The 14,231-nt window shown below is 44.3% G+C and overlaps 1 protein-coding gene across 12 annotated transcripts in view; it reads right to left on the bottom strand.

The window, feature by feature from the left end:
* Positions 1-14,231, bottom strand: part of LOC113024783 (teneurin-3) — a 439,740-nt gene that overhangs the window by 56,947 nt on the left and 368,562 nt on the right. For all 12 annotated transcript variants that reach the window (XM_026172107.1, XM_026172108.1, XM_026172106.1 and 9 more), the window contains 6 exons: positions 13,052-13,171; positions 11,941-12,073; positions 11,631-11,759; positions 6,562-6,693; positions 6,311-6,446; positions 3,580-3,723 (listed from right to left, as the gene is read on the bottom strand). In XM_026172107.1, coding sequence (XP_026027892.1) covers positions 3,580-3,723; positions 6,311-6,446; positions 6,562-6,693; positions 11,631-11,759; positions 11,941-12,073; positions 13,052-13,171 — 794 coding nt within the window. The remainder of the gene's footprint in view (positions 1-3,579; positions 3,724-6,310; positions 6,447-6,561; positions 6,694-11,630; positions 11,760-11,940; positions 12,074-13,051; positions 13,172-14,231) is intronic.

Raw genomic sequence — 14,231 nt, 5'->3', positions numbered from 1 at the left:
CCGGCGAGGAACAGAAGGAAACACACACTATATGAACACACACGGAGGGTAACGAGGCAAACAGGCAGGGAACACAGCTGTGAGTAATTAGACTCGCCGAGACTGGGAGGAAGACAAACAGAACACACTGACACAGGACACAGACTGTCAAAATAAAACAGGAAATACGTGAATGGAGAGACGAGGATGACAACAGGTAACACAAGAGAGGCACAATAACATCTAAACACTAGAATCATTAACAAATAACCACAAACAAACTAAATCGATCAATATTCATAATCACAAATCACTAGACCCCGTACCATGACACGCTGAGTCACTGGTAGCAGCAACAACTACAAACACTACAGAAAAACAAACACAAAAACAGCTTTTCCTTTATGAAAACCCATCTAAACCTCGAATGATAAGAATGGGATCCAAAAACTGGAATCACGTCTTTCTAATAGGAAAAACTACCCACAAACTAATTCCTGTGCACTTTGACGCTTCTTTAAGGAAAACATGACTTCTTTAGAGAATAAAAAATTCTCAGTTTTGGATGTAAGTGGTATCAAAACATACCAATTGTGCTGCTTGTCTGCAATGCACAGCTTAACTTTTCTGCCCTTGAATTACTATTACAGTTACGTTTATACTACTTTATTACTAAAAATATTTGAACCATTCCTTTAGGACAACAACTACAAGACACCACTCACTCAGCATCTCTAGACCCAGCAGTCTTAGCTAATTATAATCTCCAACCTTCCTTTATATCAAACATCCTTGAAAGAGTAGTTGTCAAACAGCTAACAGATCATCTGCAGAGGAACGGCTTATCTAATAAATGGAGATTTTAATATTGCAGGTTAATTTCCATTGCCATTTTAAGAAGGTGGCGTGTGTCGACCCTTCAAAAGTCAAGAAATCCCGGCCAGCTGTTACTCCAGCTGTTACTCCAGGCTAGGTGGCTAATGCACTTCACCTCTGTCCTCCACACTATAAAAGATGGCTCCACTTCTCAGTTTCTCTCTTCTGCTCCACCTTCCATCAACTCTTCGGTGATGCTTCTGTCTTGGTCTGTTTAATAAATGCTGAACTTCTTCGGTGGACTCCCTCCTTCTCACCTACTCTGAGGCAGTTTGTCAGGTATGTATGTGTGTGTATCCGACTAGACACCCCTGTGTCATCAGGTTCCCAATCATAGATGACTTCTTTTTTGAGTTACCACATTCTGAAGATCTTTGAAAAACTTGACCTTCAACCTTGATCTAAAAGTTGAAGTCACTGAAATTTGAACTCGTCTGATATGTTTAGTAGATGGTATCAATCGAGCTTTCCGTTGCATCTTTCTCGACTTGGATGTCTATATCGCCCCCGCGACCACCTGCCCGCCCGGCAGGTCGATGACAACACCCCATCAGTCATTTACGGCTAAGGGATGACTAATCTCTTACAAAAAGATTAATCCAAAATAAGACAAATCTGGATGGATCAACTTAAGACACACAACTCTTGTACATCATGCTTTATTCATGTTCTCAGCTTGAGGTTGTTTCTGGTTTCTTTATATACACCAGGATCATTATCACTCTGTTATATACGATCACACACACAGGGGATGACACTTGAATTCACCTTTCATAATATCACCTTTCTTTGACAAATACAGTCTTCCACTGTTTACCATATGCACTTACACTGTTTACAAGGAAAACGGTGCATTAATGTTAGTTGATGTAACCACTTAATGTTTGATGTAGACTGAAAACTGCAAATATTAACAGAATTCACTGATTTGAAAATCATTTAACTGCAAATAGCACAAAGACAAGAACTCAGGTGAAGTCATATTGCTGTGTTTTTAACTAAATGATCAGACCGTCATGATCCGGAGGTACGTCTGGAAAACTCGTTCAGGCACCTGAGCTCCTTGGTCTCCATCCCTGGGCGGAGCCATTAGCTCCCCTGCAGAAGCTGATTCTGGGTATTTGGGTTGAGGATTTAAGCTCTACTCAGAATGTCCTTCACCGCCAGTTTGTCAACGACCTCAGGTTGGTATCAGCTCCAAGTTTTCAGGCTCTTGTTTCTTGTTTTTTCTGTTTTCCTATGCCACAGTTCACCTGGACCTTCCTTGCCGCTTACCTTCAGCTTCAGCTCTTCTCGGACTACCTCTCCATTCTGGAAAATACAGCGAACCTCACCTGCCTGCCCTCCTATCACCACCCCACAGTGGAACTCAGTCTCTGCCATTACTCACCTGGATTCTCACCGCCTGTCCCTCAAAGCCGAACTCACCCTGGCTACAAGTAAGTCCCATCAGTCGTACTCCACTTCCCCAAGTGTCCTTCGCCTCGCCGCCTTCCTAACCCCGTTCTCTTCTCTTCTCAGACGTACCCACTTCATTCCAGTTGCACCTGTTAAGTCCCAGTTTTCCCTTACTGACCCACGGCCACGTCGCTACGCCACCCACGCCCTCCTCTACGAATTACACTCTGTTGTCTTATATACACACTGTAAAACGTGCTCGCCGTCTCTGTTGTGGTTCTAGGCGTTTGAGTCCACTTTTGCAATCGGTTTGCGCCGCTGTGACACACACTGGCACCAGAATAGAGTCATAACCTTAATGCAGGTATGAGGCCCTGTCAGGTCATTGTACTAATGTTCAGTTGAATATGAGGCTTTGGTTCAGATGACTGTCACATGCTCATGTCTGCTGTCATATAGTCTGTGATCCATTTATAACTCGGTTTCTTATGTTTACTCAGTCTAAGAGTCATCATATGAATCATGGGAGCATTCCTCATTGGCAGGGCTTCGTCAGTATTCACTAAACAAGTGTGCTTCGTGCAAATATAATATAAATTATGCCCATTCCACGAGAGCACATCTACAGCTGAACTATGAATAAAACACTGGAGCAGTGTTGGATTCCCAGACAAATAATTATTCCTGCAGTGTGTTTGGTCTCAAAGAGACTGCACTGCAGTTCTGTCCCTCCAGATTCAGAGTCACACCCACGGAGAGCAGAACACATGTTGCCAGATATCACAAATCACACTTGCTAATAGACACACTCTTTTTCATACACACACATATACACTGAATGGGGGGAGGAGGTGTTGAAAGCCCAGGAGGACCGCAAGGAGAGAAGGTGACTAGCAATGTGATGGATAGGGTGACAGACAGAGTTCAGCGAGGGAGCTGCTGGAGAGGGGTGAAGGGTAGAAGGATGAAAAGCCTTTAAAATGTATTTTATAAACATGTGCTTTACGGGATCGTTGCATCTTAACAAGACAAATTCAGCACAAAGCTACAAAAATGTGGCTGGCTAATGCTGCTGTCTGCTCAAAAGCATAGACAGCCGACAGCCAGCGCAACCGCTGCCTTCATTACAAATGATCAGATCTGATTGGTGAGGAGCGAGTAAGAAAGGCAAAGTTAGCGACTCCAAATTCCAACAAATGATTTCCCTACTCGCTTGACTAAAGCCTGCATGAACAACATTAATATTAGTAGGACTGTTTTCTTTTGCAGTGTTGTCACATATTGCTGTGTCTAGTTCAGTAACACTGAATATAATGTACAACCTACCATTCTGTACGTCCAGGATGTGATGCTTATCCAGTGTCCATCCTCCCACGTTGGAAGCATCCAACTCATAGCCCTGCAGAATAGCCGTCCTCTTCTCCCACAGGATGAGATCCAGGCAGGACTCGTATTCAAAACCTACGGACACTGTTAGACAAAGAGTTTCAGGTAAGTCCACATATTTAATCCTTCCCGTTGTACATTTTCAAACCAAACAGGAAGGCCTATGCAATTCTGAACAAAGAACCCAGGTCTATACACGGGCCTGCAACACGAGCACCCAGCACACCAGTGACCCTCACATGTGTTTGCTTTTGCAACATGCAGTGACTCCTGATGTTGGTTCACTGAGAGCCTTCATTTTTACACACACACACACACACACACACACACACACACACACACACACACACACACACACACACACACACACTCACGCACACACACACACACACACACACACACACACACACACACACACGTACACACACCAAGTGTGCATATGAACTATTAGCCACTACAGCTGAGTATGTATAGAAAGCTTTTTAGTGCTACTTCCTTAGCACCATCACCTGCTATGATATTGCACATTTGAAATACAAGACTGGTGCCAGAGCCTCTGTAACATCAACTTTCAGTATATTCAGATACACTATCAGTCACAGCCTCTCATCTAAAGTTTTTCTTTATTTTCTATGTGATTGCAGATTCCCACTGAAAGCATCAAAACTATGACTGAACACATACATGATCATGTAGTAAACAAAAGAAACATGTTTTATATTTTAGATTCTTCCAGTTATCCAGCCTTTGCTTTGATTCCTGCTTTGCTCACTCCTGGCATCCTCTCCATGAGCTTCATGAGGTCGTCACTTGAAATGGTTTCCAACAGTCGTGAAGGAGTTCCCAGAGATGCTGAGCACCTGTTGGCCTGTTTGCCTTCACTCTGCGGTCCAGCTCATCCCAAACCATCTCAGTTGGGTTAAGGTCAGGTGACTGTGGAGGCCAGGCCACATAAATCACCAACAGTGTCATCAGCAAAGCCCCCCCACACCATCGCACCTCCTCCTCCATGCTTCACAGTGAGAACCATCAGTTCATTTATTCTGCCCAAAGACCCGGCAGGTGGAACCAAAGATCTGAAATGTGGACTCACCAGACCAAAGCACAGATTTCCACTGGTGTAATGTCCACTCCTTGTGTTTCTGGGCCCAAATAAATCTCTTCTGCGTGTTGCTTTTCCTCAGTAGTGGTTTCTTAGCAGCTATTTGAACATAATAATGTAGCTGCCATCACAAGTGTGTGAATGTTTGTGTGGATGGGTGGGTGACTGAATGTAGTGTAAAGCGCTTGATTTTAGCAATTTTCTAACAGTTGTCAAATATGGCTGTCAGCTGTGCACCAACCTGACTGCTGCACAACACAACTGATGGTCCCAACTCCATTTAGAAGGCAAGAAACTCCCCCAATGAACCCCCCCCCCCCCCGATGCTAACCAAGCCTACCTTGGACATGAGTGAGAGACATAAAAATGAAGCTATACCGACTAAGACGTTGCCAAGATTAACAAGGTGCATCAGTTGTTGAGGAAACAGCACATGCTGATGAGAAACGGGCTACTGGAACAAGGTAGCATAAGTGGGCAAGAGATGAAAATAGGGCACTGTTGGAATGCTACTACGCAAGTAATCCCAGCAGAAGGGGTTACATGCACAGGATGAGGGATCCAGAGTGACAGCGAAACAACTAGTAACAACTCCTCTACATGGACGGCATCAAGCTGTATGCCAAGCATGAACGAGACATTGATTCACTGATATACAGCAGCAACACTGTAATGTCATTCGGACTGGAGAAGTGTAGTAGTCAGGTAGTCAGAACCGAGGGGATCGAACTACCAGATGGCAACACTGCAGACATCGAGGACAGCTACCAGTACCTGGGGATCCCACGAGCAAATGGGAACCATGAAGAGGCCGCTGGGAAAGCTGCAACCACCAAGTACCTGCAGAGGGTCAGGCAAGTCCTGAGGAGTCAGCTGAATAAAAAGAACAAGATCCGGGCCATCAACACCTACGCCCTGCCCGTGATCAGGTACCCTGCTGGGGTAATAAGCTGGTCAAAGGAGGCGATAGAAGCCACTGACATCTAAGACGAGGAAGCTCCTGACCACACGTCCAGCACCCTGAGACTGTACACTCGGCAGAAGGAAGGAGGCTGGAGACTAGTGAGTGTCAGTACCACGGTCCAGGTGAGACAGCGAAGGCAACGATGGCATCTGGATTTATATTTAACATGAGGAGTTCGTATGGCCGAGCCATTTTGTTTTGTCCCCTGAGCAACAGGTGGAACTTCAAGTTCTCATAGAAAGAGCTCCTTGTTGATATCGCTGTTGTTGTTGTCAGTTTTGGTGCTTTAGACACACCACATTAGATGATGGAAAAATCAAGCCTCTGCATTTATGAGTGAAAAGAGAATATTACATGTTGTAAGTTTCAAAACACTTTTTAACATATTTAACACATTAACATCCAACTTCAGATAAACAATTTAAGGAAGAAAAAGATGAGATTGTTAGAAAAGTGTCTGCGAACGTGATTAAACTAATGCTGTTTCATGCAGAGTGGCAGTGACACTGTTTAAAGCTCTATATGTGATGCTGAGGATTTGTCAGATACCAACCCTTATAGCAAATGCCCAAAACTGCCTGTATTTTCTATTTGTACAAACTTACCGACTGCCTCTGATAGTCCATAGACACGCTGGCCATAGGCATCTGTCTTGTCCCAGATGAATGTGTATGACAGATTTGGTTGTGCAGGGAACCATTTTTGGAAGAGGCGGCCCACCACTGCCACCATCAGGTGAACCTGGATTGACAGGAAAGGGTTAACTTCATGATACTGATTAATTCACAGAAAACAGTAACGGTAGGCATTTGTCTTAGCTGTAACTTGAAATGCTGGGAAATATCACTCATCACACCTTCATCAAATTGAAAGGTATTGATGTCTGCGTCATGGTGACTTTCAGCACTGGTTTATATCCTGCTGCTCTGGAGCTAAGGTAGATCAGGTTTAGATCACTGCCAGGTATTGATGTTTGTTCTTGTAGAACCTACAGAAAGAAACGAAACACACCAGACACATCAGTACCCACGGTTCCAAATGGTAAATGGCCTGGATTTGTATAGCGCTTTACTTAGTCCCTGTGGACCTCAAAGCGCTACATTCAGTCACACACACATTCACACACTGGTGATGGCAGCTACATTGTAGCCACAGCTGCCCTGGGGCGCACTGACAGAGGCGAGGCTGCCGGACACTGGCGCCACCGGGCCCTCTGACCACCACCAGTAGGCAACGGGTGAAGTGTCTTGCCCAAGGACACAACGACCGAGACCGTTGGAGCCGGGGCTCGAACCGGCAACCTTCCGATTACAAGATGCCCCATTTCAAAACTATTTCAATCTATTTTCCAACTCTAAGTGGTTCACAGTACTGGACAAGCTAGCTTTATTTTCATTTATATGTGTGAATGACACAGGGCAGCACGGTGATTAGCACTGTTGCCGCACGGCAAGAAGATCCTGAGTTCAATTCCACCATCAGGCCGGGGTCTTTCTGTGTGGAGTTTGCATGTTCTCCCCGTGTTTGTGTGGGTTCTCTCCGGGTACTCCGGCTTCCTCCCACCGTCCAAACACATGCAGCTTGTGGGGATAGGTTAATTGGATAATCCAAATTGCCCATAGGTCTGAATGTGCGAGTGAATGTGAGTGCGAATGGTTGACTGTCCCTGTGTGTTGGCCCTGCGACAGACTGGCGACCTGTCCAGGGTGTACCCCGCCTCTCGCCCTATGACAGCTGGGATAGGCTCCAGTGCCCCCCGCGACCCTGAAAAGGATAAGCGGAAGCGAATGGATGGATGGATGTGTGAATGACCAGAAAAGTGTGTACTAATGCAACTGCTGTAAATGAAAGGCTGTTCAGTTTCCCTAGAACTATAAAAAATAAAAATAAATGAAGCTTCAATACGGTCGATCGGTGGATCTCACGCACAAAGACATAAAACAGATCATAACGATACTTCTGTGACCTTTCTGATAGCCAAAGTGAGCCAACTGTGTGTTCAATGATGGCTGTCCACAGTGAAAAGAGATGGCCTCTTTTACTCCTTCTTCACACCACCTGTCTCCTCTGTCCCTTTGAAATAGGGTAGATGTGGTTAGAGTGATGATATCAGCTGTGTTGGCCAGCCTTCCCTGCACTGAACCCACTGCTTTACCCGTCCCCTGCAGCTGAGCCACAAACCACACTCCACCACATTCCTGATTAGGGATGGGTACCGGTGTCCGGTTCTGACATAAACGGTAGTAACCAGACCGAAAAGCAGCGCACATTTCAGTGCTTTATTTCTGTGCTTTATTTTTCCTGAGCTGTGATACACTTCTAGCCAATCATTTTACGTTTCCGAGGATAGTAGGCGGGGCCAGGTACGTACGTTCAGTTAGAGCAGAGCTACAGATTAAAATGCCCAAGGCGAAGCGGTCAAAAGTCTGGCTGTACTTCACAGCAAAAGATGCAAACTCAGCAGCAACAAGTGCTTTAAGCTGATACTGTGATGCTGTCAAAGGAGGTAACACCTCGAATCCGATGAAACACCTGGCGACGCATAGCGGGTTTTTTTTGTTAAAAGCAGAGAAATGCGCCGTATTTGACAGCTTGCTGCGAGACCTCACACCGAGCGCATCTACTGCGGGTGTGGTGCCTGTTATGGGACCCGGAGTTAGCAACATCCCCCAAAAACAGGAAGAGGAGAGTCCTGGCCCCTAGCCCTGCCAGTGTAGCAGGAATGATGAGGATGATGATGCAGCAGCAGCCGTTCTTCTCTGCGTGAGTAGCTTAATGTTGTTGGTGTGTAATTTACGTTGAGTAGGCTAACCACGTTATTACATTAATGCATGTAAGGTGAACTAGCAAACATCATCATAGCTACATGCGGCTGTCTTCTTGTTTGATGGCAGATACTCCCTTCACCCTGGCCAAAAAGGCTAAAATGACCAAAGAAAAAGTGGAAAACAGTTAAACATGAGAGGTTTTTGGACAAAGTTTGTGTTTTTTCCATTGTTTAAGCACTGCTTCCAGCCAAGAGTGATGCCATATATGCCCCATAGCTGCAGAAAAGGCTAACATTGTTATCTTTTTACAAAAAACAGCTGAACATGAGAGGTTTTTGGACAAAGTGTGTGTTCTCCATTCTTTAAGCACCGGTTTGAGCACCAGCACCGTTTCAAAAGTACCGATTTGGCACCGGTATCGGTACCGATGCTCCTGATGAAGTGCTGTACTAAGCGCAAAATTGCTGTCAATGCCAAGTGCGGCAGACCCACAATAAACTTTCAGAGGAGTGACTCAGGAGACTACCAATGACAGGGAAGAATGCCACTGACTGACATATGAGCTGCTAGAGCTTCACCCAGGCAACCAGAACCAACAATCACAGTCCCAGTGTGCATGCAACTTAATAGCCCAGTACAATTGACAGCCTTGCATATTCATGCCATAATTCTGCTCCCTTCACTTTCTTCATGTTCTTTATTTATTCATTTTTTTCTTCCTAACATCCTTGTACAGGTTCAGCTTGGTTTCATCAGTCCAAACATTTTCCTGCCAAAGTCTTTCAGTTGTTTTCTGGCAAAATCTAATCTTGTCTTTTTGTTCTTGAGTGTAACCAGTGGTTTGCACCTTGCTATAAAGCCTCTGTTTTAGACTTTGGTGTTCTCGATTAGGTTTTATGTTGTGAATGTTTAATTTAGAAACCGAAGAAACAATTCTGCAAATCCTCTTTCACTTGCATCAACGTACATGTGGACCTCAAACTGGGAGCTACGAAATAAACGTTTAACACACTGAATCAGTTCCAGATATTTTATCTGCTTCTTTTGTCAGACAATAATCAGGACATAGGCACCTGGGCAAGCCGCTGCTTGTCAGTGAACGGTCCATTTACCTTGGAGATTCTCAAGATGAGATTATGTATAAAAAATTCCATTATTAATGAACAGTTAATGCACGCAGTGGTTCTCAAACAGCATGGCACGCCCCACTGCTGGGGTGCAGAGCTCTGACAGGTGGTGTGCAGGTTACCTGGCAGAAAAGTCATGCAGAACTACTGTTTACCATCGGAATCGCTTCTATGGCGGAAAGAAGAAATTTGCAGCAGTTATGTTAATAATATGCGCATCTGCTGAAAAGCTGCAGGCGTGTGGACGTCAACAGCCGCAATAAAGAAGTGTACTGAAAAGTGCGAACGGGTCTGTCGCGCATCGTTTGCAGTGATGCTGAAACCCAGGACTGGGGCACGAGAGACCCGACCACGTGTTCGCACTTTTCACTACTCTTCTTTATTGCATCTGTCGACTTACACTCGCCTGCAGCTTTTCAGCTACAGCCTACACACACCAGCAGCAACGACAGGACCCAGTTCATTCTGTTTTAAGCCGGCGAGGCGTGATTGCAGAGGCCGCTCAGGTGCGCCCGCCTCCCCCACAGCCACGCTGCAGACCACGCCCCGCAACAGCTCTGCAGTCAAAAACTCTCACTAAATTTCATCTGTGTTCACAAGTTTTATAAGACTAACACTGAACTTTATTCCATGTTTGGCAACGTTCACATTCTGTTTCACTTGTTGTTTGCTGAAACTGCTGAAGGATTCACCGTGAATGAGTTTATTATCCAAATAAAGTTGCAGCTCGGCTTTTCTGTCATTGCTTTGTTTAGATGAGGTGTGAAAATCTTTCTTCCTGTCATGTGAGGATGATGTGAAAAGTTTGAGAACCACTGAGTTAATGTAATACTTTTGTTAAACATAAATAAAGATGAAAGTCTGCAGTTGAATCACATTTTGATTGTGAAGAGAAACTGATGTTTGTGGTGCAAATGCAATGCAGAAGTGTAAGCAGTCACAAATTAGAGAGCTAGATTAAAAATAGCAGCTGGAAGCTGTCTCGACATGCCATCGAAGACGATCAGCGACATTTAAATCTGATGATGTTTTTATGGTTCTTTTCCCAGAACCATAAATACGAGCAGGTCACAGGAGTTGGTCCTAAAGCTTTTGACATTGCCCCCCTGCAAAGCTCTGCCTAGTGCCTAATGACTGCCATGGAGTTAGAACCAAAAGAAGTTATTGAATACAAAACAACAGAAAAGAAGACTGAGTTTCATTTCCAGGTACACAGCAGAGACTGCATGTTCCTGATTTGCTTGTGATTCTTCCACCTGCTGCAGTTTACTTCCACAAATCTAGAGGTATGAGTTTGTCTCAATGTTTGTACTTTTAAGGTCTAAACTACAGCATTTCAGGGGTCTGTCAATAAACATTTAAAAAGATACACAATTAAACTCCAAATGAGACAAAAAGAACTCCTATCCTAGCGATGTGAGGTAAATGATCTACAAGCAACAGGACAGAAGCTGAGAAGACTTCTGAAAAGGGAGAGAGAAGAACTGATTGAGACTACGTTGAAAAAACAGTCCTGAGGGAATACTCCATTTGCAGTGTTATACTTCTCAGCTGCACTATTGCCTTTTCATTAGCTGTGCATTTAGCATTCATTACAGATCCATTTCATGCCTTTAAGGCCGGCCTCACTGCCCTCCCTCTAATGGAGCCAGCTCCACCAAAAGCTAAGGAGCAGTTTTCCATTTGCTTGCTTTTGATCTACACTCGAACATGTGCGCACACACACACACACACACACACACACACACACACACACACACACACACACACACACACACACGTGTCCACACAGATAGATGTGCTGTCCTATTCATGTGCAAAGACACTGGCTTTGTTTTTTATATGGACAAACACATACAAAACACATATGCATGTTTTAATCTGCTCAACCTAAAGATTTAAGTTTGCCAAGTATAACACAGCTGGCACAAAGTGTTACATTATTTTTACATTGCAAACTTATTCACAGACAGAGAGATCATACTCAAAGTGTCTTAGCTCCCATTAAAGTCCTCTGATTGATTCATTACCTGTGTTTCAGGTATGATGGGGCCATCTTCAGGTGAGCTTCTGTAAAATGTAGACAGAGGAGAAGCAACAATGACAGGACTCGGTCTGATGAAACCACTCAGGTCACAGCTGGGAATGTCATTTTCCTCCTGAAACAGCCAGACACGACATGTGTCGGTCACTGAATATGGAAAGGTGAGCTCAGCAGTCACAGCACTGATTCAATTATTCATTTAACCCGAATACATCTGTGATAGAAAGAGTAAATGAAACAAAGGTCGTATCTGCATATTCAGTGCAGTGTCAACAGTCAGACCCTCAGTCGTTCACCTTCTTCATCACAAGCGTGTCCATCACATAGAAGACATTCCACGGCACCCAAACAGTTCTGTACTGCGTGAGGAAGGGAGCACGCTCAAAGCTCAGTGTGAGGGATGCCCCGCCATTGGCCAGAAGATCAAACCTGTCAGCACATCATCGTCAAACAAATGTGTACAGTGAGTGCTGGGAAACAAGACGTGTGAGTACCATGCAGCTGAATTATACAAGCTTTAATAAGGAAAGCCTCTTAATTCACTGTTACAGAATATAAGAGTGGATTTGCAAACTTCAGCAGGACAAAGACTCTTAAACTTTCATTTGTGACGGTGTAATTGGCTCATTAAATTCTGTGAGTGTGCTGATGTGCATCTTGTGTCTATATATTGTGTGCATTACATACCTACAGTTGGAGTGTGTGAGCACGTTTGTTTGTGTGCAGGTGTGTGTGTTCAACAGTGACTGAGTGCGTCCCTGTGAATCCAGTGCATTTTAAAAAGCGTCTTCCCCACACGCTCACACGTTCTCTTCAGCTGACGTGAGAATGAAGAAGCTGTGTGAGCTGAGGTGGGAATGTAAGAGCACAATGTAGATGTCATTCTCCCGTTGTTGGCTGTCCGTTTTTGTGTTTGTGTGTGTTTATGTATCTTTGTGGGGACCAACACTGTTATGGGGACAAAATCCTGGTCCCCACAAGTTAAAGGTGTTTTTTAATGTCAGGGTTATAATTAGGTGACAGTTAGGTTTAGGCTAAGGGATGTAAAAACACGGTGTGCACGCGTGTGTGTGTGTCTGATTGTGAGGGGGTTACTCAGGAGACCCCCCCCCTGCTGGGCATTTGAAAGAATGCAGGTTTCACATTTACATGGAGCTACATCCACTTTTACTTTCAGGATATGTTTCACACACATGCAGATCATTGATATGAAAATGGTTTCATTCTAGTTGTTGGTGGAAACCTCCATGAAGGAGCCCTGTTTACCACCCTGGTCATCAAGTTTATTTAGTGAACAGACGATGATTAACATCTGTTTTAAACCACTGCTGAGAGGAGACATTTTTGGAAAAGGCACAATGTTTGTATAAAAGTGTATGAAAATATTAATAATGAATAAGTACACACATGCCATCCTTGCGTGTTATAGTGTATCCATGCTCAGGATAGTGAACAAATGTCACGTTGACTCCAATCAGAGGTGTTCCATCAGCTGTCAGGACCTGACCTCGAATTATCGACACCAAGCTAAAAAGAGAGAAGAGAGCAGAGAGAACTCGTTTACTCACACTGCCTGCAAGATTTACTTAAAACATTACAAAATGTTTAATGGCAAATAGTTATAATACATAAATAAGCCCATCAAGAAGTGAAATTTCCCTGAGTCCCTGTGGCTGAGCTGGAAAACTGTCTTAAGAGATGGAAACACTCACAGCTCACCGTAGCTCTGCAATGTTACTCATTGTGATCGAACTGCAGAGTCCACTGAGGGATAACTTAAAAAACGACAACGGAGGAACTTCTGAGTAATGCTGATGTCACCACGGTACTTACAGTACATGTTGTCGTTTGCATCGGTGTTTATGTGTTTTCTGTTACTGTGTGGTTATTGTGGAAAAAAGAACCACATGCATCTGCCGGGTTTTGTCGGCCTCGTCTCTTGTTCCCGTGTTCAGTGTTCCCTCTCTCTCTCACCAGTCAGTCATGTTCCCATATCTATTTTTTCCCAGTCCAAGTGTCAAGCCTGCATGTCTTGGTCTTTGTTGCCATGGTAATCGGACTTCCTGTTTTATTTCCACAGTCTCTCGCCCTCTTCAGTGTGCTCAGTTTTCTCCCTGTCTGATTAATTCCAGCTGTGTTCCCTCAGGTTTCCTGTCCTTATCCCCGCGCTCCTTGCTTGCCTTGTTATTCCCAGTCAGTTCCCAGTTTCAGGTTTTGTTTTCCTGTCTGATGCACTTCATTATAAAGTCACAAACATGTCAGACATGCTTGGATTGGATTTCAGTGTTTTAGTTTTTTCATCCCATTTTACTTGCTCCTGTGTAGAGCTGCTTTCACACACACACACACACACACACACACACACACACACACACACACACACACACACACACACACACACACACACACACACACACACACACACACACACACACACACACACACACGCGCAAATAAAATTGCAAAAAACAAAATCATCTTAAACCCCCAATTTTTCCCCCACAATCATTTGCGATGCTCCATAAAATCCACATAAATATCATTGCACATACAATACCATGACAATAAGCTACAGGCAGTAATCTAA

Source organism: Astatotilapia calliptera, chromosome 6, assembly GCF_900246225.1.
Source record: "Astatotilapia calliptera chromosome 6, fAstCal1.2, whole genome shotgun sequence".
Taxonomy (NCBI): domain Eukaryota; kingdom Metazoa; phylum Chordata; class Actinopteri; order Cichliformes; family Cichlidae; genus Astatotilapia; species Astatotilapia calliptera.
This window is presented reverse-complemented; position numbering and strand designations above follow the sequence as displayed.